At 40.4% G+C, this 26,703-nt stretch overlaps 1 protein-coding gene across 1 annotated transcript in view; it reads left to right on the forward strand.

The window, feature by feature from the left end:
• The window catches only part of ncor2 (nuclear receptor corepressor 2), a 115,029-nt gene that overhangs the window by 28,770 nt on the left and 59,556 nt on the right, over positions 1 to 26,703 (forward strand). The window contains exons 4-12 of the mRNA XM_046035019.1: positions 249 to 426; positions 6,972 to 7,154; positions 11,191 to 11,304; positions 17,536 to 17,592; positions 18,393 to 18,445; positions 22,801 to 22,867; positions 24,043 to 24,215; positions 24,460 to 24,553; positions 26,443 to 26,621. Coding sequence (XP_045890975.1) covers positions 249 to 426; positions 6,972 to 7,154; positions 11,191 to 11,304; positions 17,536 to 17,592; positions 18,393 to 18,445; positions 22,801 to 22,867; positions 24,043 to 24,215; positions 24,460 to 24,553; positions 26,443 to 26,621 — 1,098 coding nt within the window. The remainder of the gene's footprint in view (positions 1 to 248; positions 427 to 6,971; positions 7,155 to 11,190; positions 11,305 to 17,535; positions 17,593 to 18,392; positions 18,446 to 22,800; positions 22,868 to 24,042; positions 24,216 to 24,459; positions 24,554 to 26,442; positions 26,622 to 26,703) is intronic.

Consider the following 26,703-nt stretch of genomic DNA (forward strand, 5'->3'; position numbering starts at 1 on the left):
TTAAAGTCAGGTTTCCAAGAATGCCTGTTGGAAATGTAATTGCAATTCAGAGACCAAAATGTTGGACTGATCCACAGTGCTAGAGTGGCTAAACCCTAATGCAAGACACCAGTATATCAAGAAAATACTAGCCTTAAACCTTGTGATTTTCTTTCATCAGCTCTTACATTAGAAACTCATTACTGAAATGGCTTGTTATCACAAACCCTGTATTAATAACTGCTATGTTTGTAATTTTTCTCTTGCAGAGGACAAGAGCAGCATAGCCGCTATGAGCATATCTACCTGCCAGAACCCAGCAGCCAATCGGAGATGGAGTATGCGGAGATCAAACGGCCTCGTTTAGAGATGGGACCAGAGTCTCTGATGAGGCCTTCATCCCACCGACCACCAATGCCTCTGGGAGGGGCTGAGGATATGGCAAAGGTCAGTAGTCACAATAAAATACCGCAAATTATATTAACAGTTTGGAGTATATTACAGCAAGATGGTCAACAAGCAAATGACAAATAATTAGTACTTTTTTTTCAGGAAATCAGTGCTGGTGCCTTCACTAGTTTACAGGAGTCACATTTACAAGACGATTTTGACTAATTATGATTCATAATGCACATATGGTGGTCCATTTGTTTCTCAAATATTCAGACTTTATACTATAATAATATACTTATAATATTTTAGTTTTTTCATTCATACTGGCAGCCTCCTTCAGAGCCACAAAGGATGTTATTAGACATGCCACAGCAGAAATCGTAGAAGGATATACTGCGTTGTAGGAGCTGGAGCAGTGTGAGCAGCAGTGGGAAGACTAAGGGAGTTGTGAAACAGCAATTAATAAATAATAGAGTTGACCTAGATTTCAAAAGACTGAGGATGAAACTGTGTGAACTGCACATCAAAACGACTTGCTTGCAGTGTAGAGCTGCTGATGGGGAGGTGTTCCTGACATTATACAGAGTGCTTCAAACTGCCTGGGGAGGCAGACAGCCAAGGAATTGTAAATAGATACACCAATAACAGAGGTACAGGGGGAAAAAAACATTGACTCTTCAGCCAGCAGGGAAATATTCAGGAATGCCATCAATTCCCCTCAGAGCACTGAGGACTGTAAACCTATTATATAAGTCATGTCACATGTAATCATTGCATGGAGTAAGTGCACTAAATGATAGAGAGGGCGATGCAACTGAAAATGAGGCAAAGGGCAAATGTAGGGAGTCACAGATAAAGGGAAAGGGAGGAGTAAGAGACAAAGAGCAAAAAAGAAAAGAGGGAGTAAACCAGTATGAGGCAAAACTGACAGTTGTATCGTGACTCATATGTGCAATCACACATTTTGTGGTTAAAAAAGAGAATACAATCAGAATGGGAGACGTTTGAGTGTCCTTCTCTACCCGGGTGCTCTCAGAAATGCTCCATGCAGGTCAAACTTGCTCAAAGAGTGAGCAGAGTGCTATTGGTGATATTCATAGTGTTGTGGAGATCCACGTGTGGCAAAGCTGACTAATACCCCATTCAGACCAAAAAAGCAATGGTTCTACACAAGTTAGCTGATCCTCCTTTGTGACTAGAGCCACACCAATAAATATGCTGGGCTGGCACAGTCAGAATTATCTTATCACAAATTAGATTAGATAACAAGGTATTGGTGTATAAGGCTTCCCCCAAAAAAGTGGATGCCTCAAGTCACCAACCGAGAAAATCCCGAGTCGACACGCGTTTTGTCAGTCGAAATCACTGCACTTTCTTTAGCTGACTTTAGTGTGACTGAGTTTTCGGTTGAACTGTCAGCACCCCAGCAGGGTGGCTCAGTGGTGTGCTAGGATTTTATAACTGAACTATGACGCACACTTCTTCTTTCTGTTTGGAAATCCATTATTCTCACATCACGGCTGAACAAAAGTGTTAAAATGTGGTTCTTACAGGTAAAACATGAGACTGTTGTAGGCAGATATAGGCGTTTAGTGTAGGAACTGACAACATGGATGGTCTGTATTTGTAATGGCGCCTTTCTAATTTTCCTACCACTCAAAGTGCTTTACACTACGTCACCCATTCACACACATTCTGCTCATCAGAAACAAAAAAATTACATTCGCGCACACAACAGCAGTAATCAGGAGCAATTTGGGGTTTAGTATCTTGCCCAAGGACACTTGGACATGCAGACTGGAGGAGCCAGGGGAACCACCGATCTTCTGATAAGTGGCCCTGAGCCACAGCTGCCCGCCGCCAATGTATTATTAGAACTGGATACCGGACTATTCAATGAGTATTGCTGGCCTGGTGCATAAACAAAAGATTTTAGGGGTATGTGAGCCACTGAATACGCGCTGTAGTGTTTCTCACCCTGGCCCATAGACTTTACATTATGATGATGACGTCACATATTTTACAAATATAAAACCTTCATGGATCAAAATGGGCAGGGGACTGAGTAATATATTTCTTATATTTTAAGCATAATGTGTTGAAGAAAAGACCAATAATGTTTTGTTTATTCAAACGAAAAATATCTAGATAAGAAAGCATGAAGCTTATGACAATTATTTTTCAGTGCCAAAATGTTATCAAAAATATTTACTTATTTGTTTAAAATATATATATGGCTGATATATAGTATAGCTGATGTTTTAAATATTAGGGGTGACCCCAAATAGCTGAAGATTTGATGCTTTGATAGAAGGAGCCTCTTCAAATCTTCGCAGAGGCGTTATGAAACGAGGATCACAAGTTTAATAGAGACTGCAGCTCTGCAGCTCCTCAAGATTAAAGCGCAGATACTGTGTGTAAAACCTAAGGGAGATTCATTCTTGACCATGGGAACGCATATCTGTGATTAGATGCTATAAATTCAAGGTTCACTCACTAGCTTTTTTTCAGCATTAATACCGCAACCCTTTCTCGGCTTAAGAACATGACCGATTCTTAAGATAATAAGATTAATAAGATTCTTATTATAATTTACTGTATTTGAGTGGTTTAACAGTGAAGTCTGTATCTGCTAAGATTACCCTGTGACAGCTGTCTTAAGAAATGGTTATATTTCTAAATTTTGTGAGTGCTTTAGGTAGAGTGCCTAGCAGTTAAAATGTCACACGCATGCTTATATTTGTAAGCCAGCAGTACCAACCACACAACTTACACCTGTATGTTTCTTGCATTTTAAAGATTTTGTGTTGACAATTGAGACCAGTTTTCTCTCCTCACTTCATATTGCAGTTTTATTTTCTTCAGTTTTGAAACATAAGGAAATCTTACCTCGGTCTCCTCAGTTTCAGCAGCTTTCTGCACCTGCTGTTTTGTGTTGTTCTTGATGTCCAAACGAGATAGACTATTGTGAACTTAGATGCACATTCTCGCATGAAAACAGGATGTCTACTGCTTTATTCAACTGACATTGTGATTCAGTCACACAGGCACGTGCTCAGTACACATTTACCCAGAGGTAATTTAAAACAAGAAGTCTGATGTATGTACAGCTGGAGACATCATGCAGTGGGATGTTCTAAATGCGACTCGGGTCGTCGAGGGCATATAAGCTGTTCTGGGCCAAGGGCTTAGCTATTGGTCTGTGGCCTTTTCACACTATGTCACAGGTGTAGTAGCTGTTGATGTGCTGCTGTACTGTTTACAAGAACAGAGGACAGTGTAGGGCACAAGACCAGTCTAGGAGAACGCAGACTACTTTTGACATGATAGTTTTGTCATACAATCAAATCCCTTATGGTTGAACACAAGCTAAAAAATTTGCAAACAGTTCACTGTCCTTGGCAACAATAAAAATGTCATTATCAGGGAACGGGGATCGTTCATTTTTATTGATATTGATACCATTATTGAGACTGCTTAACGATACGAGTCTTTATTGATACCACTATCAAAACTTCACTATTATTTGGTGACTGTTATTTGGTATGACGAGACCTAACGGGCATGAGATAGGCCTGCACGGTATGAGAAAAATATTCAATGTGCGATAACATTGTTAGAAGACACATCACTTGCGATAAATAAACAAATATTGAAGTGTGTATATTAGCCACCTGGTTGTTTTTAAACTAATTATAGGATTAGAATTGAATATTTTAAATACAACTAAATGTTGTTTCTAGAGCAGCAACATTAATGTTTACAACTGCAACGTCACTATATAAAGTCAATATGTGAACTCAGACATCCGTCAGCATCTTCCTCTTCCTCTTCTCTGCTTTTATTCACTGCCTGCAGGTATAGTTACCTGGCAGAAAGAGGAGCGGCAGATCTCAGCCAGCAGCTCAGTTTACAACAATGTGCCAGATTTTAAGACTACAGACCAGTTTATGCTACAGACAGAGAGCTTTCAATTTAGCTCGTTTGTAACATTTGGCTAATGCCAAGTTAACGTTAGCTGTGCTTGTATAAAACATACAGGAGGAGAGCCTGAGGACAGAGCAGTTTAAATTAAACCTTTCTACATGTTTACCCTAACCACAGGTGTATTGATAAAGTATTGTCTTTTTACTTATAAAACTTAGGTTTTATTGCACATACTTACAGTAATGAGCGTAGCTGTCAGCAACTCCAGTAGTTTGGAGCTAACTTAACTTGACCGCGACAGCTTGGCGTCTCTCTCTGCTGGCCGCCGTGTGTTTGTTTGTAGGAGCCGACAGAGAGCAGACAGAGCCTGCAGCCTGATGATAAACTGTTTTATCATCCAGCCTGTTTTAATACCGCGTTTCGGTGACATCAATAAATAAACACTAGTTTTCTTATTCATCGTTTCAAGACATTCAGTCTCGATATGGATAAGCTCAGACCTTATTGATTTTCGGGTTTTGAGATTGTTTGGAACCGCGCTATCGATCCTCATATCATGATCTGTAAATCTCTAAAGTTGCGTGTGTGGATATATATATATATTGTGTGTGTGTATAAAAAATATAGTGAATTTTTGTGACTGTGGCTTTGGCACACGTGGGCTTCTTCATCTAGGACAACCCCTCAACATTCCTGGCACTGACATTTTCAATCAGCAGGTCTACGGGGCTATAATGCAGCATGCCTAGTCCAGATTAGCCCATTTATATAACCTTAATTTCAGACGTTTAAAAATAACGCAGAACAAAACCCAAGCTGGATCACACATGCAATCATTTATGGAGACTAGAACTCGAAAATGCTCACACACTTGCAGAAAGTAGGAAAACACACGCACTCACTGATCAGGAAAAGATAATGCCCCTGCAGAACAAGTGGGCCCTCTCCTACCGTGTGTTGCTGTTACATAAACGGGTGCATGCAACAGCAATTCCATTTTCACTCTTGCTTCACATGTGAACGGAGTACTGAGAATTGGTTTAAAGCATTAATATGTGTGCTGAGTTTTTTGAAGGTAGCTTTATTTTGCGAAGCTGCAGAACGGACAGAGTCTCCCAAACAAATTTCCTTTCTGTTACAATAAAGTATATTTTACTCTCAGGGGTGTAATGTGGATGAGACCACAAACTGGTGGGTTGACAATTGAAAACAATTCATGTAAACAGTACAGCAATCAGTTTGGAAAGAAGAATGTGACTCACCCTTGCCTTGCATGGGTTATGATGGCAGATGATCATGAAGGGTACCCCTCCTCTCCATGGTAAACCACTGAAGGCATTTTCAGTGAAGAAACAACTGTTCTTTTGAGTGGTGAATGAAATGAAACTCTAAAATAGTTGTCTGTGATCTAAACAACAGGAGGTGATGGAAATATAATGTTACAAGTGTACAAGAGTAATTGAACACACATTAACATTGCCATAGACTAGATTGGGTATCTCCAATAAGAAGCTTGTTATGCTCCCTGAAACACAAGAGTACCAAGGATGAATCGAGTGACATTCAGGGGAAATTAAATGAATGCCCTACTCATCTCACTTACAGCTTCAACAATTAGTCGATTTAGATCAGTAAGTAATTGACATCAACTGTTTATCTTCACGCGCCCACATTCAAATTTTGCATGATGCACATAGTCGATGGAAATGCACATTAATTTTCATTTTTAATTTAGAAAGAGAATTTTTACTAATTTGGATGGAAACTTTGGGGTACTGGACAGTTAGGTGGAGTAATCCGTTATAAAAATAATCATTAGTTGCAGCCCTAATCTCACCCCCCTGGTCCCAGTCAGCTGCCATTGAGCAGCTTTTGAGATGAACTATACCGCAACATCCTTTAAAAAAAATAGTAGTAAAAGATCTTGTTAAAGTGAAAGGGATGTTCCAACACTGTACTGAAGATGAGTTTAAATTGTGAGTGTATATACACTGACTTGGGAGTACTGTATTTGTTTGTTTGAATCGTTTCTCTATACTCTGTTCAGTTTGGCTGATGAGCACTGTGCATTGTTTGACTGATAGACATACACCATTTCCATTTTTCTGCCAGAAGACTTGCCTAATAAGTACCTCCTGAATTTGATCTACACACATGTTGTACCACCCTTGAGATTCTCCCCTTACATCATAAAAACAGAGCATTTCACATCTCAAACCAAGTCTCCTAAACAGAGCCAGCTGCCAGTGATCCTGACGAGGGAGGCTGTGACCTCCATATTCATTAGTGTGGTCTAGTGACACCGAGACACTACACTGGGTTTCATTACCCAGAGGACTTAATTACTGCCGTGTATTACCTTCCCAAAGGATACACAGAACATGTTTGGATGATTTCTTGTAGAGTAACCCACAGACCTTGCAATCAGAGGAAGACAGGGATGCTTTCAACAGGGGAAAGGAGACATGGATGAGTGTCTTTATGCACCACTATATATCAGATACCTTTCACTGAACTGCCGTCTTTAATCAGTTTTATCCAAACATCTTCTTAACACATGAAATTCCATTTTGAAATACTCCTTTGTCCTCATTTTCTCTTCTCCCTTCAGATTTTAATCAAATTAATTTAATATTTGTGACTTTTGTCACCTTTCTCTATCTCTTCTGTAGGATCGTGGAAGTTCCATGGGGAAGCTGGAGCCAATCTCCCCCGTGAGCCCAGTCCATATGGACCCGGACTTGGATCTGGTGCCGGCCCGCTTCTCTAAGGAAGAGCTGATCCAGAACATGGATCGCGTGGACAGGGAGATCACCATGGTGGAGCAGCAGATCTGCAAGCTTCGCAAGAAACAGGTCTGCACACTCAGGGATCTGGTCATAACTTTGACATTATATTGGCTTGCTTTGTGTTAAGTGATTGCAAACTATCTCAAACTGCCCTGTTTAGCTCTTTGATTTTAAGATGGATTTGTGTTTCTCTGTCAAAGTTCTGGTGGTTCTGCTGTAGATATCTCCAGCTTTGGAACTGATTTTATTTATTTATTTATTTATATTTTATATGTTTGTTGTAGCACTGCCAAAGCACTAGATAGATGTGTCAGGGGGAACTTGTGTACCAGAAAGGGCTTTGCAAACTAGATTACAAAATTCAAATTGGTTTGGCTACTGAAAAGAAGACAAATAATGATCTGTACCTGATTGTGTCATCTGATTATTTCATTCACTTTGTGATAAGAAGTTAGCAACCAAGGATGGGTTTTGCAGTGGATGTGGCCTTTTGTTGACTGCAAAATTTATATTTTGCAGTCTAGAAATTCAAAGACTGTGTGAGGCTCTAAGTGCTTCAAAGTTATTTTTCATCAGACGTTATAAACCTGTAAGAAGAGATGATGCATGACTGAAGAAAATTGAGCAGACACCACTTTGTGTCATTCATGTGCATTCTGCACATATTTAGACCAGACAGGCATGCCTAAAAGCACTATGAGGTACCATTTATTTGTCATGCATGTAGATGTCGAAGTCTTTGCCAGTGCTGGCATCCTCGTTGAATTTTCTTAGCGCTTGGCTTGCTTGAAATGTTCATGTGTGGTTTTCCAATGTGACTTTCCCTGCCAGACTTCAGTTGGCATCAGTGCAATAAAGTCTTAAGCAGACTTTGCTGTGTTGTAATCAGTGCATTCAAGTTCTGTAGCTGTTTCTTGCTCAATGTGCCACGATTCTGTACACGCAATCCCCCGGGCAGCTGCATTCCCTTTTCTCTTTGCTTCTCTTTGGCTTTTTATTTAGGAGAAAAGTAGGTTAAAAATATATAAGGCTATAAATAACCGCTTCCCTGAGGGAGGAGGAGGATTATGGTGGAGGTTTTGTGACTGCTAAACCACTCATATCCCTGCCACACAGACTCCCTTTTGGCCGTCTGCCATGTTTAGTAGAAAAACTGTATGGTCGAGCTCACCCGAATCCCTCCTCCACCGTACATGCTGTTATATTAACATACTGTTCATTATACTCAATTATTTAAAACAAAATATATCATCATTCATAAGCCGGGAATTAAATTAGCACATGCCACCTGCCAAATACAGGGTAAATGTGGGCTGTGGCAGGTAAAAATGTCAGGTCAGCTGCCACCATAAATTAATTAATATTCTTTTTAGAAAAGCAATTCTTAAATTGAGAATAGACAGGGATTAAGGCTACATGATATATTCAGGTACGACTGACTCAGTGTTAACAATTCTAACATGTTCTGCATTGCTTTAAAAGGCAGCAGACAGAGATGTTAAGTAATAAATTTGGAAAAAACCTATTTACACTCTGCTTAAGTCTCCATTAGGTTAATTTATTGATGACCGCAACATGTGGTGTTCTCAGTCTCATCTGACAATATTGAAGCTAATGATATGACTTTTGACCGCTAAATTATACTGTTGATATCTCTACACTGTAGCAGCTAATGCTGGTTTCACAGACTGATGACAAGGTACTTCACAGCTTAGACTTCTGGAGGTTCCCATTGTGGAGATATTGGTCTGATAAGCTTAAAATATTAATTATAAGCTTGATCATGTTTAATGAGAGTTAAAGTTTAGGCTTGAATCTTGTAAATGATTGAGAGGCTAAGCTCTGCTGCTTACAAACATAAATCACCCTCCTCTCTACACTTGCAGTGTTTTTATGGATTTTTTTTTCTTACAGTCCGGCTCTCTTCAAGCATTAAAACATCTGGGCTAATTAAGTAGCACTGTAAAACTTTACTAAAAGAGTTCTGGCAGAGTTAGTGGATGGGTGGGGGGTTAGGGCTTAGGTTACCGCCAGCCTGTGTCTTGTCAGCCAAGCTCAGGATGGCTGGTTTATTTTGTTTTATCCTGCGGTGGGTTTGGAAAGGGAAGGGGGGGTCTCCATGGGAATGTCTGTGTTTCCCTCACCAGATGCTTATCCAGGCCTATCATGGCACTTAATGATCCATCTTGCTCTGCTCTCACATGGATCCTCTGGAGGCAGTCTGTCCCTTCTCTGAAGTCCCTGACAGGAGATGAGGAGGAGTTGGGGGAAATAAGGGGCTGACTTAAATGTAGATCAGCTATAGGCACGCTGCTCAGCAACACTTGGCCTCAGCCTCCAGGCTGCTAGTTACAGCTGAATACACTCAGCTCCTGCCTCCAGCGTAAATCCTGCACAACATAGGGACAGTAAACATTTTCAGGCAAACTATGACGTCAGAAGTTTTTTCAGTGTTAATACATTCACTTGAGCAGACAATCATTGTTACATAGTGTTTGAAATGCATTTGTTAAAATAGACAGAAATGTAGAAAATCACATAATCGTTTCTTTGAATGGGGGTATGAAATTTTACATTTTTGTGATAGTCACATAAAGTAGAAACATAGATAGGTTTCTGTTCAGGTGTAAATCCCAGTAGATGCTGGCTGCAAATTATATTTTTGTCAAGCTTTTACTCAAAAGTCTGACCTTTTGGTCTTGCTCTTTATAAAATAATTGACTAAAGGCAGGAAAGTAAAGTCAACGGTTCTTCCAATTAAAGGTTTTAAACCAAAATGATAAATTGCTTGATTTCAAATACCACAAGAAAAGGCCCCATTTTATTTTTATGTTTCTTATATGCAGATATGATTTTATACATATTGATGTTCTTGTGATTTCTGCACTAGAAGCTGGGATAGGCCCTATCATACTCTAATTTGGAAGATTGAGGAAGTTTGACTGGATGATTAAAACAGTTCAGCCAGCAAGCTAACAAGTAACTAACACAGACACATTGATGAGTTGCACTGCTAAATAATAACCAAGAGAAAATGTTCATATGGTAAATGCTACTTACAGCAGCAAAATATGCTTTCTTTATGTCTGTCTGTGTTGAAACTGCTGTTTTCAGTGTCACATTGCAAAATTCAATGTGTAAATAATTTAAATCTTTTGAATATTTTTCGTCTCAACTATCACCTGCTATTCTCACAGGCAGAATGAAACTGCCACTTCTACATGCTGCTTATCAATGCAGTTAAATGTGGGAGGATTAATGATCCTGACCGGTCCATTTAAGCTTTTTAAGCATCTGGATAGAATGCGCAGTCGAATAGCAGTCCCCCTAATGCTGCTTTGCTTTTTCAATTTCTGATTTCTCTGACCTCCAATCTGCCAAAGATGCTAGAAGTGTCCAAATGTAAATGGGCAATGAGAGCTTAACAGTGCTTTTCCATCTATATGCTATTCTGTCTGTGTCAGAACAGGCTTCTCTTCTTGTCTTTCTGTATACCTTCAAAGGAATATTAATGGACAAAGAAGCCCTGACTGAATCCTACCTGATTGGCAGTGAAAGATAAAGATTGATGGGCCTCCACCCTGCCAGATTATCTTTTAGTTCGTTTAGTTCTTCCTTTTCTCTACCACCCCACAAAAAATACCTGCTGTCTATCTGTTTGTTAATAGTATTGCTTCCCAAAATTCTCTGTTTCTGGAATTCAGTCTCCAAGCAATGTTTGGTTACAAGCCAGGTTGAGTAAGTTAGTGAAACTATCCTGTTTTCCAGTATTTGTCTGGTGTTAATTTCCCTCCTCTAATCTTTCTTTTGTCTGTCTCCGTCTTTTAATTTTCTCTCTCTCTCATTGGATGTTCCAGCCACACAGCAGGCACTGGCTTTGTTTACAGGCTGTTGTAGTACCTCTTTGATTAACTAGACCCTGAGGAGTTAATAGCTATTAGAGCTAATTGGACAGTTAGTCTTGTCCCTGCTGGAGAGCTGGGGGAGGGACGGTTTATTTAACTCGCGCTCTAACCTCGCAACAGGAACTGGTAAGCCACAGGTCTTCCTGGAAGATCAGGGGCCTTGTTTTAACCGTCATCTTTGTGTTTGTGTGTTACAGCAACAGCTGGAGGAAGAGGCTGCAAAGCCCCATGAGCCAGAGCGGCCCATCTCACCGCCACCCAGCGAGGCCAAGCACCGCAGCCTGGTGCAGATCATCTATGATGAGAACAGGGTTAGTAGAGTGTTCGTACGCACACACGTGCACTCACACCAGACGCTCTATCTGTGGCCTTGCATTTGAAATTGGTTTCACTTGATCACGTATGAAGTGTATTCATTACCATTCATTATAAGTGAATGTAAGAGTGAGATTGGTGTTTCTGTGTTGTTTCACGAGGCTTATGCAAAATAACAAACTTAACTAAGCCAGGCTGTTACATCCTCTAAATATTCTCTATTGCCCAGTTGTGTCAGGGAAAGGGCAGCTACTATTGGTACTATATATATATATATATATATATATATATATTAACCCCATAGTGTGTACTTCTTTTCATTACATTTCATAGACAACGTATTGAATTGATCTTGTAGTGTGTACAATACTGAAATACAGTAGCTCTGAAGAGACTGATCATTTCCTTTTTTGATGTAGCCCTTAAAAATCATCATCAACAAAAGCAGTGTCGCAAAGTATTAATTTCCCACTTTTTACTGTTCGGCAAGGCAGTGCTCTTGCCTAACGAAAGAAGGTCAAATTAACAGGCATGATGAATCACACTCATACACACAAACATATACGCACACACTATAAGGTGTCACAATCACACACTGAAAGAGATTTTTGTCTTTATCAACTATGCAAGTATATAGCAACTTGATCATTCTTTGTGACGGAGCAGCTGGGTGGTCATAAAAACATATTTGGGAGTGTTAAGGTAGTTCTAGTCGCAGCAATCACTATATGCAGCAGTGATTCTCAGTGCTCTCAGTCCCCCTAGTGGTGAAATCCACAAGTCTCCTTTTCATTGGAGTTGGCATTTAAAGTGGGGAACTCCTCTCACACTGGATCACACCGCAGATTCAACCTCTTTTAACATTACTCCTAGTTTTCCATAGAGGGCTTGTTCAAGCTGCACATTTCAGTGGAAAGAAGCTCTCAAATGTTTCTCTGACGCTTTCAAGGCAAATCATTTTCATAGAAAGGCAATGCAGTGTAGTGTGTAGAGAAAATGCACTGCAAATGGAGCAAGAGATGTTGATCTAACCTGGACAGATGTCCTGATAACCACCAAAATGCCAGGAAAAGGCCTTTTAAAGGGAACACCACAGTACAGGGAGTGTCCTTCATGACTTTCACCCTAACTGTCCTCAAGCTCAGCTAAATCACAGTGCTTCTTTGCAGTAGCACAGCATTGTGGATTGCTCAAGACTGATCTGAAAGGATTGATGTTTAAAAATGACTCATGGCTTACTCCATAATGTAGCCTGACCTCTGCAACACATTCCACTTCTCCTTAGCTGCTAGGGTTTACTCTGGCCCATGCCTGCCCCCCTAACCTTTCTCTCTCCCTCTCAACTTTACCAGCTATTTTCTAGTTTCACTCACTCTAAGCCCAATGCAACAGTTACACAATATAGCAAACCTGGCTATAATTATTCCAGCCTCCGCATGTCTTTTTGAGCCGGTGTCACTACGGTGTCATCTGTCCCTTCTGGGCTCAGTGTCACCAGCTTTACCAGACAGAATTACAGCTGCATTACTACCGACAGCCCATTGTCAAACCCCGAGGACGGCTCAACTCAAGCTCACTCCTCTCATATTTGGGACATGGGCTGTCATAGAATGAACACAAGTGAAGACCACCCCACCGAGACTGCATTATCATAATTCTGTTGAGCTATGCTAAATCCTCATGTCTATGCTTTGTTAAGCTGGCCCTGTAGCACTTTCTCTGCATGCCTCTGTGCCACGTTAACCGTGGCTGAAGGCATTATGTTTTCCATCCATACATACGTAAGGATAAGTCCTTTCCGTTCTTGTGAACACGTATCTCAGGAAAGCCTTAAGGGAATTTCTTCAAATTTGGCACAAACATCCGCTTGGACACAAGGATAAGCTGATTCGAATTTAGTTGTAAAAGGTCAAAGGTAACTGTGACCTCACAAAACACGTTTTTGGCCATAACTCAAGAATTGATGTGGTGATTATCACAACATTTTATTACAGATGTTTGATGGGAACGATGTAGTGATGAAATTTTTTTTACCCCAGAGATCAACTTCACTGTCACATCATAATGTCCTGGTAAAAGCACTTTTTTTGGCCATTATTCAGCACCATAACTCAGGAACAGAAGGAGAGATTGTGACCATATTCCACAGTTGGTTGGACACTGAATAGGTGGGTCTTTTGACTCGGAGGTTAAAGGTCATTGTGACCTCAAAGTAGGTGATTAGCCACAGTTTAAGAATGAATTGGGCGATTCCAGATTTCACACTCATGAATGGGATGTCACAATGACTAAATAATAACTAGCACAGTACAGGATTTCCTCCATCTCGAATATCCAGCTGCAGTCCGCCGACAAGTGACAGAAGTTAAAGAAAAGAGAGACAGAAAGAAAGACATACTTTATTAATCCCCCAAAGAGAAACTCAATGTGTTTGGAAGTTAAACTTCCAAAAATGGTTTGTCCCAAAAGACACCGTGCACAAAACGTGACGACATTTATCTTTGCCCACGTACAGTAAATCCTCCAGCTGCGGTTAGATTTTTGTTGACTGGTTAATTTGCAGCAAAGAGACGTTTTTTTTAATGACAAGATCGATTTTCAAAGATTATATTTTGAAACGAAAATATACATGTATGGTCTAAGAATAGTAAAGCAATTAAAACAGTAATAATGTGTTACCCCTTTGTATCTAGTTGTGTCATGATTTATTATCTTGTTGTTTTGTATTGGTCACGTGGTTCATGCAGCTCTCCAAACCATAACAAGGGACTATAGTGTTAGTATACTATAATATACTACATAATTATTATAATAAACATAATAAAAAAGCCAGCAATCCATTTTAACATATTAATCAAGTACGTGTGTACCTGTTTAACCAATACATCTATGAAAATCCTTCATTATGCGTTCAACAATGTGGATTCACTAGAATTATTCATATGTATCATCAATATACTATATACAGTGGGTACGGAAAGTATTCAGACCCCTTTAAATTTTTCACTCTTTGTTTCATTGCAGCCATTTTCCAAAAATCAAAGTTCATTTTATTTCTCAGTAATGTACACTCAGCACCCCATCTTGCTGCCACCACCATGCTTCACTGTTGAGACTGTATTGGACAGGTGATGAGCAGTGCCTGGTTTTCTCCACACATACCGCTTAGAATTAAGGCCAAAAAGTTCTATCTTGGTCTCATCAGGCCAGAGGATCTTATTTATCACCATCTTGGAGTCCTTCAGGTGTTTTTTAGCAACATTTAGCTACATTTCTGTTTTTTTCTGTCAAGATGGGGTGCTGAGTGTACATTACTGAGAAATAAAATGAACTTTTTTGATTTTTGGAAAATGGCTGCAATGAAACAAAGAGTGAAAAATTTAAAGGGGTCTGAATACTTTCCGTACCCACTGTATATAATATAAGTTCCATTTAACCAAAAAATACACTTTATATACCCTTTATTCAAATCCTTCCAAATATTTACTTCATATTATGGGTCTGATGGTCAGTTATCAGACCAAACTCGTGCCCATATATCATTTTCTGGAACGAGCAACAAGAATAGCAAGTTGTGTACATCTAGACGTTCACCTCATCTTCTATTTCTTCTGTTAGGTGTCCTCAGTGTTTGTCAAGTAAATTTCTCTCACCCTTCCCCCATGATTTATGTTCATTCAGTTATCAATTTCATGCGTATTCTACATGGAGTCTCCTTTAAACCCCTTAAATTCCTGTATTTTATCTTTGTGTCTTAAGAAAACTCCTAAGACTCATGAGACACCCTCATGTGACATGGCTTAGTCTGTTAATGTGTTCTTGATGTGTGTCTTGTTGTGACTATGATTCATTATACTTGTGTAACAGATGGGTGTTTAGAGGATGCATTGTTTTCAAGTACTTTTTTTAAATGTCTAAAATTATTCCATCTTCATCTATCAAATTTTGTATTCTACCTTGCTGTAGATTAGTTCCTATAATATGCTTCATGGAGAATGCCACTTTTCAAGCTCCTCCTTCACATTCTATTGCAATTTATATAAATTTGTGTAAATAAAGACGCAAAACTAAACCTACATTCAATTCAATTTTATTTATATAGCGCCAAATCACAATAACGGTTATCTCACAGCGCTTTTCATAAAAGAGCAGGTCTAGACCGTACTCTGTGATGTTATTTACAAGCCCAACAATTCCCACCAAGAGCAAGCACTAGGCGACAGAGGCAAGGAAACACTTCCTTTCTTACATGTAAACCGCAACCTGACTGGTTGGCTTAGACACACCACCGCTGGGCAGTAGACCTAGTTTTTCCCTGTTTATCCCTCCTGCATTGGAGGTATGAAAGTTTTGAAGTGCTGTGATTTTTAGTCTCATGAGCACGGGGTTATTTTCTTGTCTGGAGTTTTCTCATGTTCAAGTGAGGAAAGTGTCATGCTAACTGTAGGCAAAATGTATTGACAGTACAGTTGCTAAGCTTTACAGCTTGTAATGAGTAGCAGTCCTGTGTGTTACCACAGGGGGGCATAATTGAAGTAATGGACACAGCCTCTCTGCTTGGGTTTCATGATGAGGATGTGTGTGTGTGGGGGTGGTGGAGATGGCATTTACAAGACCAGCAGCTCTCGTTGTGTAATTATCCACCTTTTTAGAGAAAAAGTAATATTCTTTACAGCTTCCTTTGGATCTCATTTTCCCTCCTGTCTTCATTGCTAAATTAGTCAATTCTAGTATTTTATTTGAAGCCATATTCCAAGACCAAGCATCATCAGTCTTGTTTTGCTTAAAGAATCATAGCCATGAAATGAAAAGAAATCCTTGAGCCTCTGTACTCCCTGAGGATCAAAGGCTGGTTTTAATAATTGCTGCTCATTAACTGCTCCTGTAGTGAGCAAGCTCTCTGAGGCAATACTCTGCAGCCTGTTACACCTCCTCACTGGTGAGGAAGCAACAGGAATGAGGATGCAAAACGACTGAAGGAAGAATAATAGTATTATGTTACTGTATTTGCATTTGAATGATATTTATAGTATGTGCAAATGTGAATCATCAGTGCTTCCTTCTGCTGTAAGGCACTTCTAAAAGTGTAGCCATGGCATTTGTCTTCACTCCCAGGTGAGCCAGTTGAAAGCTTGTGTTTAGTCAAGTTAGGTCATGTGCGTGAGCTCTCCTGGGGTCTTACATTCAAGTCTGTTAGCGTGAGTCTTGTATAAACTTAGGAGTAAGTCCTGAACACCTCCTGTGTTACCTCTACAGCGAAGACGGAGTGAAAGGGACAAGGAAGCAGCATGACATGGTGGGTGGTAAAGAATAAAGGTTGACGTGCACATACACACTGGCAGGTTCTGTCTCTGTTATCAGCATCTCTTCCTCTCCATCCAGCCCTCCCTCACTGTCCTTCCATCCTGTCTGTGAATCTGTCAATCCTGCCAGTCTCACTTGCGTGGTCACTGAAGGAAATGAAGTGAGATGGAAGCAACAGAGCATGTGGTGTGTCACCAAGGAGGGTCTGTTTGATCGATGAAGTGGAGAGAGTGTACAGAGTGGAGCGAACATTGAGAGGGGTAGTCTGGGACACTACTCACACATTTGTCTGCTCGAGCTAAATATAAACGTACGGAGGAGCTGAGCTGCAGAGAGGTCATCCAGAGACACAGATGGGAGTTTTTTGCTGCCCTGCTTCATGCCCCAACACCTCTCCTCTGTTACTTTATGCTCCCTGCCAGGATTTTTTGTTTTACGGCTGATTGTTGTAGGTTGTAAGCTGAAGGTGAGATCTTTCTCTGTCTTTCATCAGATGTCTGTTATAAAATAAGCACCAAAGCCCTTTAGCCCCCCCCCCCCTCCCTCCTTTCCCTGTTTCTTTGCGCTTTCTCTCCCACTCACTTTCTATTCCACTCCCACTTGCTTTGCTGCCTGCCTGCTCTTTTTCTCTACCTCTCTCTGCTCAGGGGAGGTGAGTAATCTTTTTTTTCTTTTTTTTTCTGGGAGAGGAGAGAGGGGAGCTGAGGCAAGGAGCTGCGGCCCAGCTTCAGTTAAAAGCGCTAATAATAGTCAGTGCATCCATCCATACGTCCAGCCTTCCATCCATCCATCCATCCATCCATCCATCCATCCATCCATCCAACCTCAGTGATCAAGTGAGCGTGCTCACTGCGTTGCCGTGGTGATGGCAGAGGTGCAGGCGGCCGGCTAATGTATCTCTTCTGTTTGTGTTCCCTTACCAGAAAAAGGCAGAAGAGGCTCACAGGATACTGGAGGGACTGGGACCCAGGGTAGAACTGGTGAGAAGAGACTTTGATTTTAATGTCCTATTGCTGTTCTTGTATTTTTCTTTATCCCGCTCTCATTTTTGCATTATTGACACTTGGGAGCATTTCACTGAAGGTCAGGATAGAGGGATAAATGATGCTTGGAAGAGTTAAGGGACAAGTCTGCAAGAATGATGTCCCCCCTTTTTTTAGGTGCAAGGCACTTAAACAGTGGTGTAAAGTAATGAAGTAAAAATATCTGAGCTTCTGTACTTGAAGCTCCAGTGAGCATTTTCATATTGCACATTGAGTAAAATGACTTGCAGCATCAGAGTTAAGGGTCGCTTGTATCCAAACCCACTGAGAATAGAAACTAAAGTCTGCACTTATATATACAGTATTTTCAAATTTAGGACTACAAATTTCCAGACTGCCTTATTTTTTTTGCTGTAATATTTTTTTTGGCTTCTTTGTTTTTGTTATAAAAGTGCTGTCACACACTATATCTGTCCGTCCGGCGCACACACACACTTACCCAGTAAAATTTGAGCCTGGTTCTGAGCCCATGCAAGATGTTACACAAAACAGTTTCTGCTCTGTCTAGGATGCCGTTTGATCAGGTTATTGAGCTTTCGTCCGTCAGTGCTTTAAGTCACTCATGTTATTTGATGAACAATCCTACATTTGTTTTGGGCAAGGTCAGACTTCTATTTACCGGTTGTTTGAGTGAACTCCGCCCATTTGGCCATCATGTATCTTCTCATTTACAATCTGTTGCACAACTGAAAATATGGCTGATTTTTTTGATCTGTTTATTCCTTTTTATGTTCCAGCCTCTCTACAATCAGCCTTCTGATACCAAGCAGTACCATGAGAACATCAAAATGTGAGTCACTACACATGCTTCCACACTAATAAATGTTTTATATCTAGCCATTAATCTATAGCTTAGGAACTGCTGTGCTTGAGGCTAACCATAGCTACGGGAGCTCATGTAGGGTTTGATGGTCGTATCTACACAGATCTCTAAAATGGATATTGTTTTTTTTACATTTAAAATACTAAAATAATTTGTTGTAAAATACAGATGGGTGACAGATTAAAAGACAAACCACCATTAATTATCTTAGTATGGAGTCAGGGCACCACAAGCCTCCACAACAGCTTCAGCGCTCTTTGCCAAATCTATGGATCTCTGTTGGAGGGAAGAACGCCATTCCTCCTCAAGATATTTCCTCATTTATATTTACCACCTTTATTTAATCAGGTCATCTCACTGAGATCTCTTTTGCAAGAGAGACCGGAGTACAACAGATAGAAAGAAACACAAACATAGCCTGACATAAAAAAAAAAAATAAATAAAAAAAGAACATAGATCACCAGAGACAGTCACAGACATAAATAAATAGATCTGGAGATGAATGTTATGTCATTGTACATTATGTCATTTAGTCTTAGGGAGAGGGAGGTGGGAAGCATTGTCTTACTCTTTGCTCCAAAATCTGAAGTGCAGCACCCGGTCAAAGCAGGGATTCTCCTTGGAGAACAAGCGACCCAACAAAGTGGTACTCTGCATATTGGAAATGGCTTATCACAGCAGCACAACATGAACAGCAGAACACAGAGAAATCATCCCAGAGAGATTTGTCTAGATGGCAGCAAATCAGCAATCCTGTTTTCTTTTTGTCCCTACACGAGCACGATATATTAGGATTATCAACATGACAAACATGTTTCTGTTTGTAGTAGTCACTTAAAATAGATTTTCTAAATGTTTCTTCATCACTTCTATGTTAAAAGTAATGTCTGCAGTACTGCTGTCATTGTTATCGTGGTAACATTACTGTCATCTAATGTTTGGCAGTTTTATATTTTCTGTATACTTTAACGGCCATGTATGAGTGAGAAAATAGCTTGAGCTGATATTACTGACTGTTGTTACAGTCTGTAAATCATTGCAGTTATTTTCTTTGCCTCACACTGATGCAAAAATACATCTGCTAGTGATTATCTCACTACAGTTTTAGTCAAGTGCTTAAGTAAAAATACTGATTCTCCAGTTTTTGGAAAGGGTTGACATACAGTGTGTAAATTAGTGTCACAGCAATCCTTTTGAATTTGAGGTCCAGTATTCATCTGATCCATCATCTGACAAATAGGTTCTGTTAACACAGCAGTGATTTAGAAAATTAGAGTAATTTTAAGAAATGCTGCTATTGTCATTATTTTGATGTGCTCTTTTGGTCTCTTTTACAGGATGGTTGGAAAAAAATGTTGAATTTTTAATTAGACAAGTTTTTGATATTTATTTCTGATAAATGATTTGTTCTTTTAATTGAGTAGTTATCTTTAGAATATTCAACAAATTAGGCATTAGATTAATCGACTAATCGAAATTTTTTTTTAAATAATCGTAGCCCTAAAGTCATAATTGTCAGACAGTCCTTTCACATAGCAACTCTTAATTGCTGGATTAATGAGTAACAGGGCTGAAAAGGTCGAAGCCCTGTACTAAAGGAATAAAAATGACTTGTTATTGTATTTATAGGTGAAATTTATTTGTGCACACATTAAATAACTCTGAGCCATTCTGATGTTTTGTTAATTAATATAAATGGTCCATGTGAAGTCGAGAGAATTCTGTTCATGGGACTGGGTAATTCTCTGTAATCTTTAAACTGCTGCCAGTGGAGATAGAAACTTGGTGACCTTAGCAGTTTTTAATTCCCGTAGTGGTTGTATATTAACTCTGCAAGAGAGACTCGCCACTCGTCTCCACCCCCACAACTCAAAACTCACCCTTCCCCTTCGGCAGACTGCAAAAAAAATGACATTTCCGAGGAGGATGTGAAATTGTCATTATGTAAACTTAGTAATGAAACTTACTGGAATAAACGTGCATTACGAGGGCAGCAGCCGAGGGTAAAAAAAAAAAAAATCCTCATGGAAAAGGACCCGCACTGTCACTGTGAATGGTGGTGAGTTTGAATATATCACTGCAACTATGGTGGCAATGAAATGAGCTGGCAGTACTGACCGTTCTGTTTTGAATCCAATCCTACAATTCCTAACATTATGTAAGAGCAGTGTTGGTTGTGTGCCTTCATGTTTCAAGTTTAAAACCTGAAAGTTCCCATCCCCTCTCCTTTTTAATTATCTATAAAAATGCTTTTGATTGAAACTTCCAAATGGTACTAAATAGACTAGCTGTCATTTTGTTGTGAGGACATTGAATGTGTGATTTAAGGCTACAGTATCACACATGTTATTTTGTATGCTGTCTGTTAGCTTTTGCCACTATTGAGCTAATAACGCAGTAGAACTTTTTAAAAGTCTTCTTTATATTCTGGCCACATCTTAAATCAGTAACACTAACCCTATAAAACAGCTATTGCCACTGAAAAAGGACTAAAATGCCCCTGACATTACGACGTAAAATATGTACAGCGGGATGCCTTTTTCAGCATCCAAGGTTGTGTTAGGTGAGTGATTAATAAATAATGTCAATTTCATATGTTAGTGGATATCTGCAGCAAAGGGAGCAGAGAGTACACAACATTGAGTGGCCCTGCCATGTCTATCAATAAGGCTTATGTGCATCTGTAATCTTTTAAGGACCATAATTCACTGAGGCACATCAAAGAGCTGTATGAGAGTTATAATAGCTTGTCTCCACCATTGGCACTGTGGTTTTTGCACAGTGCCATACCACAAGATGTGTTTGACCTCTTAGCCACACACTGCTCTGTCTTCACTGCTTTTGATCCCCTGCACCGTTTGATCAGTATTATTGCCTCAAAGGAATTAACTGAAAACTCTCCTCTCTCCCGCCGAGTGTGTGTTATTAAATACCACTGTGTTGCTTTGAGCCAGCACAATTGACTTCTTTGTTTTGCTAACCGGTTTGATAACCTTGGCACTCATCCATGCTGGGATAGATGAGTACCAGTATCTCTGTGGAGCTCTCAGCATCTGAGTCCCCATCCCAGATCATCTCATACACATACAGAGGCCGCTCGGCTGATGATGAATTTGCCAATATCCTTTGCATATGCAGACGACTCTGAAAACCAAACTTTGAAGTATGAAAAGCAGTGTGCTTGTACCACTGGCGAACATCTTTCACAAGTGTGTGTGTGTATAATGAATCTTTCAGCCATCATGTTTTGGTGGTATTATACTAAATTACAGTGGTCTCTATCTCTATCTCAGAAATGGCACAGGCTTAGAAACAGAACAAAGGAAGCTTCCGCAGGGTTCACTAATCTTTCCCTTTGCCATCTGTTGTCCAGAGGACAATGCCATCTCTGTCTTTAAAAGGCTTAATCTGTCAGTTCTGTTTTTGCCATACGTAGTTCTCACCCATTATGCCACAGTAAGTGTGGATGTCGACCGTATCTAGCTGGATTTGGCAGTATTTATCTTTTCTGTTGCAATGGCTTCAATGTGTGTGTGTGTGTGGGGGGTGTTTATGTAGGTTGGGGGTTAAGGCGGTTTAGATTTAACTAGGGTTTGTTATTGCAGATAACATGTTTGGGAAATGAAGAACAGGTCATTCTGTGTGTTTATCCCTCTAGACGCTAAATGTTATCATGCTATCTTTCAATTTTTCCGAAACTCAAACACCACCAGTAGCCCACTTCCTCATCTTTCGTCCTTGCCTGTGACCTGAAGGACCCTGCGGCTCAGCAGAAGTGACTAATGTAGAATAAGATTACATTAATCACTGGGAACGTGACCTTACAACTGACAGATTAAGTGTCAAGAATAAAATTCTGTCTTGCAGCAAAGAAAGAGACAAACTGAGTGGCTGCCTAAGGAGATTACTGGCCCTGACCTTTATTTGAAGCGCTGTGGCTGGCTGTTCCCAGCCCAGACAAGTTTTATAAGTTTGGCTCACCTCGCTGTCCTTTCCACCCAGAAGCAAGTTTGAGTTTATCGAGCGGTGGCATACAAGGACAAGCATTGTTTGTGTGTGTGTGTGTGTGTGTGTGTGTGTGTGTGTGTGTGTGTGTTTGTTTACTGGGTAAAGAAATGAGGCAGGGAAAGTGCAGAGGGTAGAAAATATGTATCTGAGGATCTGGAGAACATCATATACTACTTATTATGTGACAAATTTGATGAAAGCAAATCCCTGTCTGAAACTGAGTGTTTCCTTGAGTGTCCTCACCTTATCCTTTTTATTTCTATCCCTCTGCCCCTCTTTTTTCTCCATGCCTCTCTTTCTTCATCCCTCTTAGAAACCAGGCGATGAGGAAGAAGCTCATCTTATACTTCAAGAGGAGAAATCATGCTCGTAAGCAGTGGGTAAGTAAAGGACTCAACATTTTTGACTCTCTGCTGGGACTCATGACGGATGACTAGTGTGAAACTGGGCCAGCTGCTTCTGGAAGTGAGTGGCCATTTTAGGCAGACCAAAGAAGAATAGAGCTCTGGGCATGATCTGTTGTCAGTACTCTTACTGTACCCTGGGGAAGCGATTGCTTTTGAAAAACAAAAATTGTCTCAGACTGTCATCTGAAAGAAACATATTTTTTCTTTCTTTTTTTATACTTCTGTTGCATTCACTGTCAGCCAAGTGCTTATAACAAGCATTGTACAGGGTTAGTCTGCGCTCTTGCCTGCCAGTGACTGAGCGAGACTGAGCCAAAGAGCATGACTATAAATAAAGCAGGGATCAATTGGGTGAGCTCTGATGCTAGAGCAAGGCAGACATCTTATGCCTGACAGAAAATCGTTATTGCAAATCAAGTCCACAGTTTTACTATGAAATTTGCATCTATCCACAAGTAGGAAATATGATGGGGAAAATAGCTTCTTTGTTTGTTTGTTTTTTTGACTGCTTCCAACCTCTGAGATAGTGCCAGCAACACCTGTCTCACAGCCCTGCATGTTATCATTGCAAGTTTATATGAGGCCAGAATGAACAAATGCAGCCACCCGCCTGTGAGTTGTGGGCGAGTGTCCACTCTTCTCTCGTGTTGTGTCTAACAGGAGAGAGAGAGCCTCGTGGGCAGTGTGTGGGGAGACATCACCTTGTGGTTTATGAGCCTACAGAGGGTCGTGTCTCCACCAGGTTTAATGGTTTGCTTTACAACCTGGCTGTGAGGAAGCTGGGAAAACAGTGGGCTGTCGCCTGCCAGAGTTGTGGCTCAAGGCCAGACTCTCCATAGAATACCAACATATCACTTTGGCCCCTTCTGAATATGTAGCGGTACATGGTAGGGCACAACAGAGAGAACTATTATATTACTCATAATTATTGAAACATAAATCTTTCAATGATGCGGCGGCCTTAAATATTACTCTGCACTTTGTGGATGTTTTGTTTTAGCAGTAACTGTTAAATGTTCTGTACTTTCTTTGACTCAGTGGTCCAAGAGTTGTGTGCCCTGAGATCAAGGGAAGACAGAAGTAGATGGGATTGATATTTAAGTGCATTTGCAGTGCACTGAGATCTTCGTCTTTCTGTGGTGCTTCAGGAACAGAAATTTTGCCAGCGCTATGACCAGCTGATGGAAGCCTGGGAGAAGAAGGTGGAGCGCATCGAAAACAACCCGCGGCGCCGAGCCAAGGAGAGCAAGGTGCGGGAGTACTACGAGAAACAGTTTCCAGAGATCCGCAAACAAAGAGAGCTGCAGGAGCGCATGCAAAGGTGAGAGCACATGATTTTTTTTCTCCCTTTCAGAACAGGCAATATCTGATTGTTCAACAGAGTAAAAGGCCCGCTATTCGTTTCTGGAACTCACTTAATGGCTTCGATTTGTTGCTTAGTTACTGTTATTGTAAAAAAAAAAAAAAAAGGACTGTGGATATTTTTTTTTTGTCCAATGTGGGGGGCTCAGTTACTGTAATTTGTGGGTAGTCTTGATTGACAGGTCTTATTTTTCCTTTTGTAGCCGTGTTGGGCAGCGAGGAGGTGGGCTGACTTCATCTGCAGCTCGCAGTGAACACGAGGTCTCCGAGATCATTGATGGGATATCAGAGCATGAGGTAAGCACTTCTGTTAAGTATGGTTTGCCACTCCACTTGCTCTTCTGCAACACTTGTGTTCACACTATCACACTCTTGAAGTTCAAATTGCTGTCTAGATGTCTGATTGTGTTCTGTGGCACACAAACTCAGTAGGCCAGGTCTCAATAAAATCAGCATTTTTTGGCTTCCTTGTACAGAAGCACATATGCAGTAAATAATATTTATAATAAATATTATTTAATTTCACTTGTAGTACGTAGTTATAAAGTTGATTGAAACAACTTAACATAACTTAAAATAAATACATATCCTGCAGGAATGTGACTCAAACCTTCCTAAATCATAGTTGATTTAAATAATTTTTAAAGTTTCAGAGGCATTTACTGCCCAATATTGGCCTATAATACAGCTGTTATACAGATGGTATGGTATGCCACTGGAATATTTGTGGTAGCTAAGCTAGCGGGCTAGCCCAAGCTTAGATACTACCCTTTAAGGCCACCACAGCCAAGCAGACAGCACAAACAGCACAGCTGCTTTCAATTGAAATGCTCCCAAAACTTTGATAGTTTTTACTGCCTGTCTCTTTTATTACAGCCTTCCCTCGTTTCTCTTTTCTCCATATTTAACCTGCGCAGTCGACACATAGCGTCAGCTGTTGGTGCATCAGTACTTATTATTATATAATTATTAGTCTGTGTCTTCGTCCACTGTATACTAGTTCTATGATGAATCTAAACTTTGTGGCAGTGAGTTAACGTCAGCATGGGCTGCAAAATCACATCTATGTAGTAGCACAGGGTGAGGCGGGCCTCGCCAGGGGGGCTCCAAACAGTTTCAGGGGAGGCTCAGTGAATGGAAATGAAACACTGTTACATTACTTATTGCATTAGTTATCAAAAGGAGATCGCATATAATAGCCTACATGAGAGAGTTCAGAGATACAGTAGTTTTGGGGAACGTTTTCTCCCCCATCAGAGTCAGAAACTAATAAATGCCTTAGGACAGACCTTTTTTAAAGCAATCTGGTGTAGTCAGAAGTTATGTCAAACAGAAATATTTGCCTATCTTGGCTCAAATGTTGAATCTATGGGATCAAATAATATAATCATGATCCCATAGGCATCCAGGAATTGAGCGAAACTTACCAAGTAAACGAAAGATGCGCCGTTTCGCAAGCTTTGTCTGAGGGGAGGCCCGCAGTCTCAGACTGTTAAGCCCTCTGCGGCAAATATAGATGCCTTATTCAGCTTACATGGTTCAAATATTTACAACAAAAAACATACAGTATATACGCGTAAGAATGACCTTAACGGATAAATGTCTGGCTTATCATAGATGTTAAAAGTCAGCATATGCAGGAGTTTTTTTGGGCTTGAGGTGTCAGACTCCTACAATGTGAGGCACTGCTCTTTGTGTTAAGGTTAAGTGGTGGAGGACCTAGCTGTGGTGTCCACTAGTCACACATTAGACCCGGTTCCCTCACGTCAGCCAGGTCCCATTATGCTGAGCAGTGTGTCCGTTTGGGTTGTCTTGTCTCATCTCAAGAAATGCTTTCTACTTTCCTAGCTCCTCAAAATAGCACAGTGCCTTTCCTTTACTTCCCTCCCCGATCCTTCTTAAAAGACATTATCTCATATTTAAGATTTTTTCTTTGTTAGGTGGTAAATTGAAGAGTGACAGGAAAGATGGCACATGGAACATGCCTTAGCCTGCTGAGCCAACAAGACACCCTAAACTTCCTCTCCTGTCTTCTGAATTCTTCCACACTTCAAAACAGAATGTATAACCACAATAGGTTTCATACAGTGCATGTCAATAGAAGCACCATGTTGTCAGATAGTTTCATTCTCAGGAGCAACCCACTCACTCCACTTGGTTTCTGTGTGTGGCATTGTGTCTGTCAGAACACAGAGAAGCAAATGCGACAGCTGGCAGTCATCCCTCCCATGCTGTTTGACGCTGAGCAGCAGCGCATCAAGTTCATCAACATGAATGGATTGATGGATGACCCCATGAAGGTGTACAAAGACCGGCAGGTTATGAACATGTGGAGCGAGCAGGAGAAGGACACTTTCAGAGAGAAGTAAGCAGAACACTTCAATGAAGTCATGACATAATTTCTTGTTTGAATAAAAAAAGTTTTTCCTTTTGTCCTTATTTCCTTG

Source organism: Micropterus dolomieu, linkage group LG21 (assembly GCF_021292245.1).
Source record: "Micropterus dolomieu isolate WLL.071019.BEF.003 ecotype Adirondacks linkage group LG21, ASM2129224v1, whole genome shotgun sequence".
In the NCBI taxonomy this organism is placed as follows: domain Eukaryota; kingdom Metazoa; phylum Chordata; class Actinopteri; order Centrarchiformes; family Centrarchidae; genus Micropterus; species Micropterus dolomieu.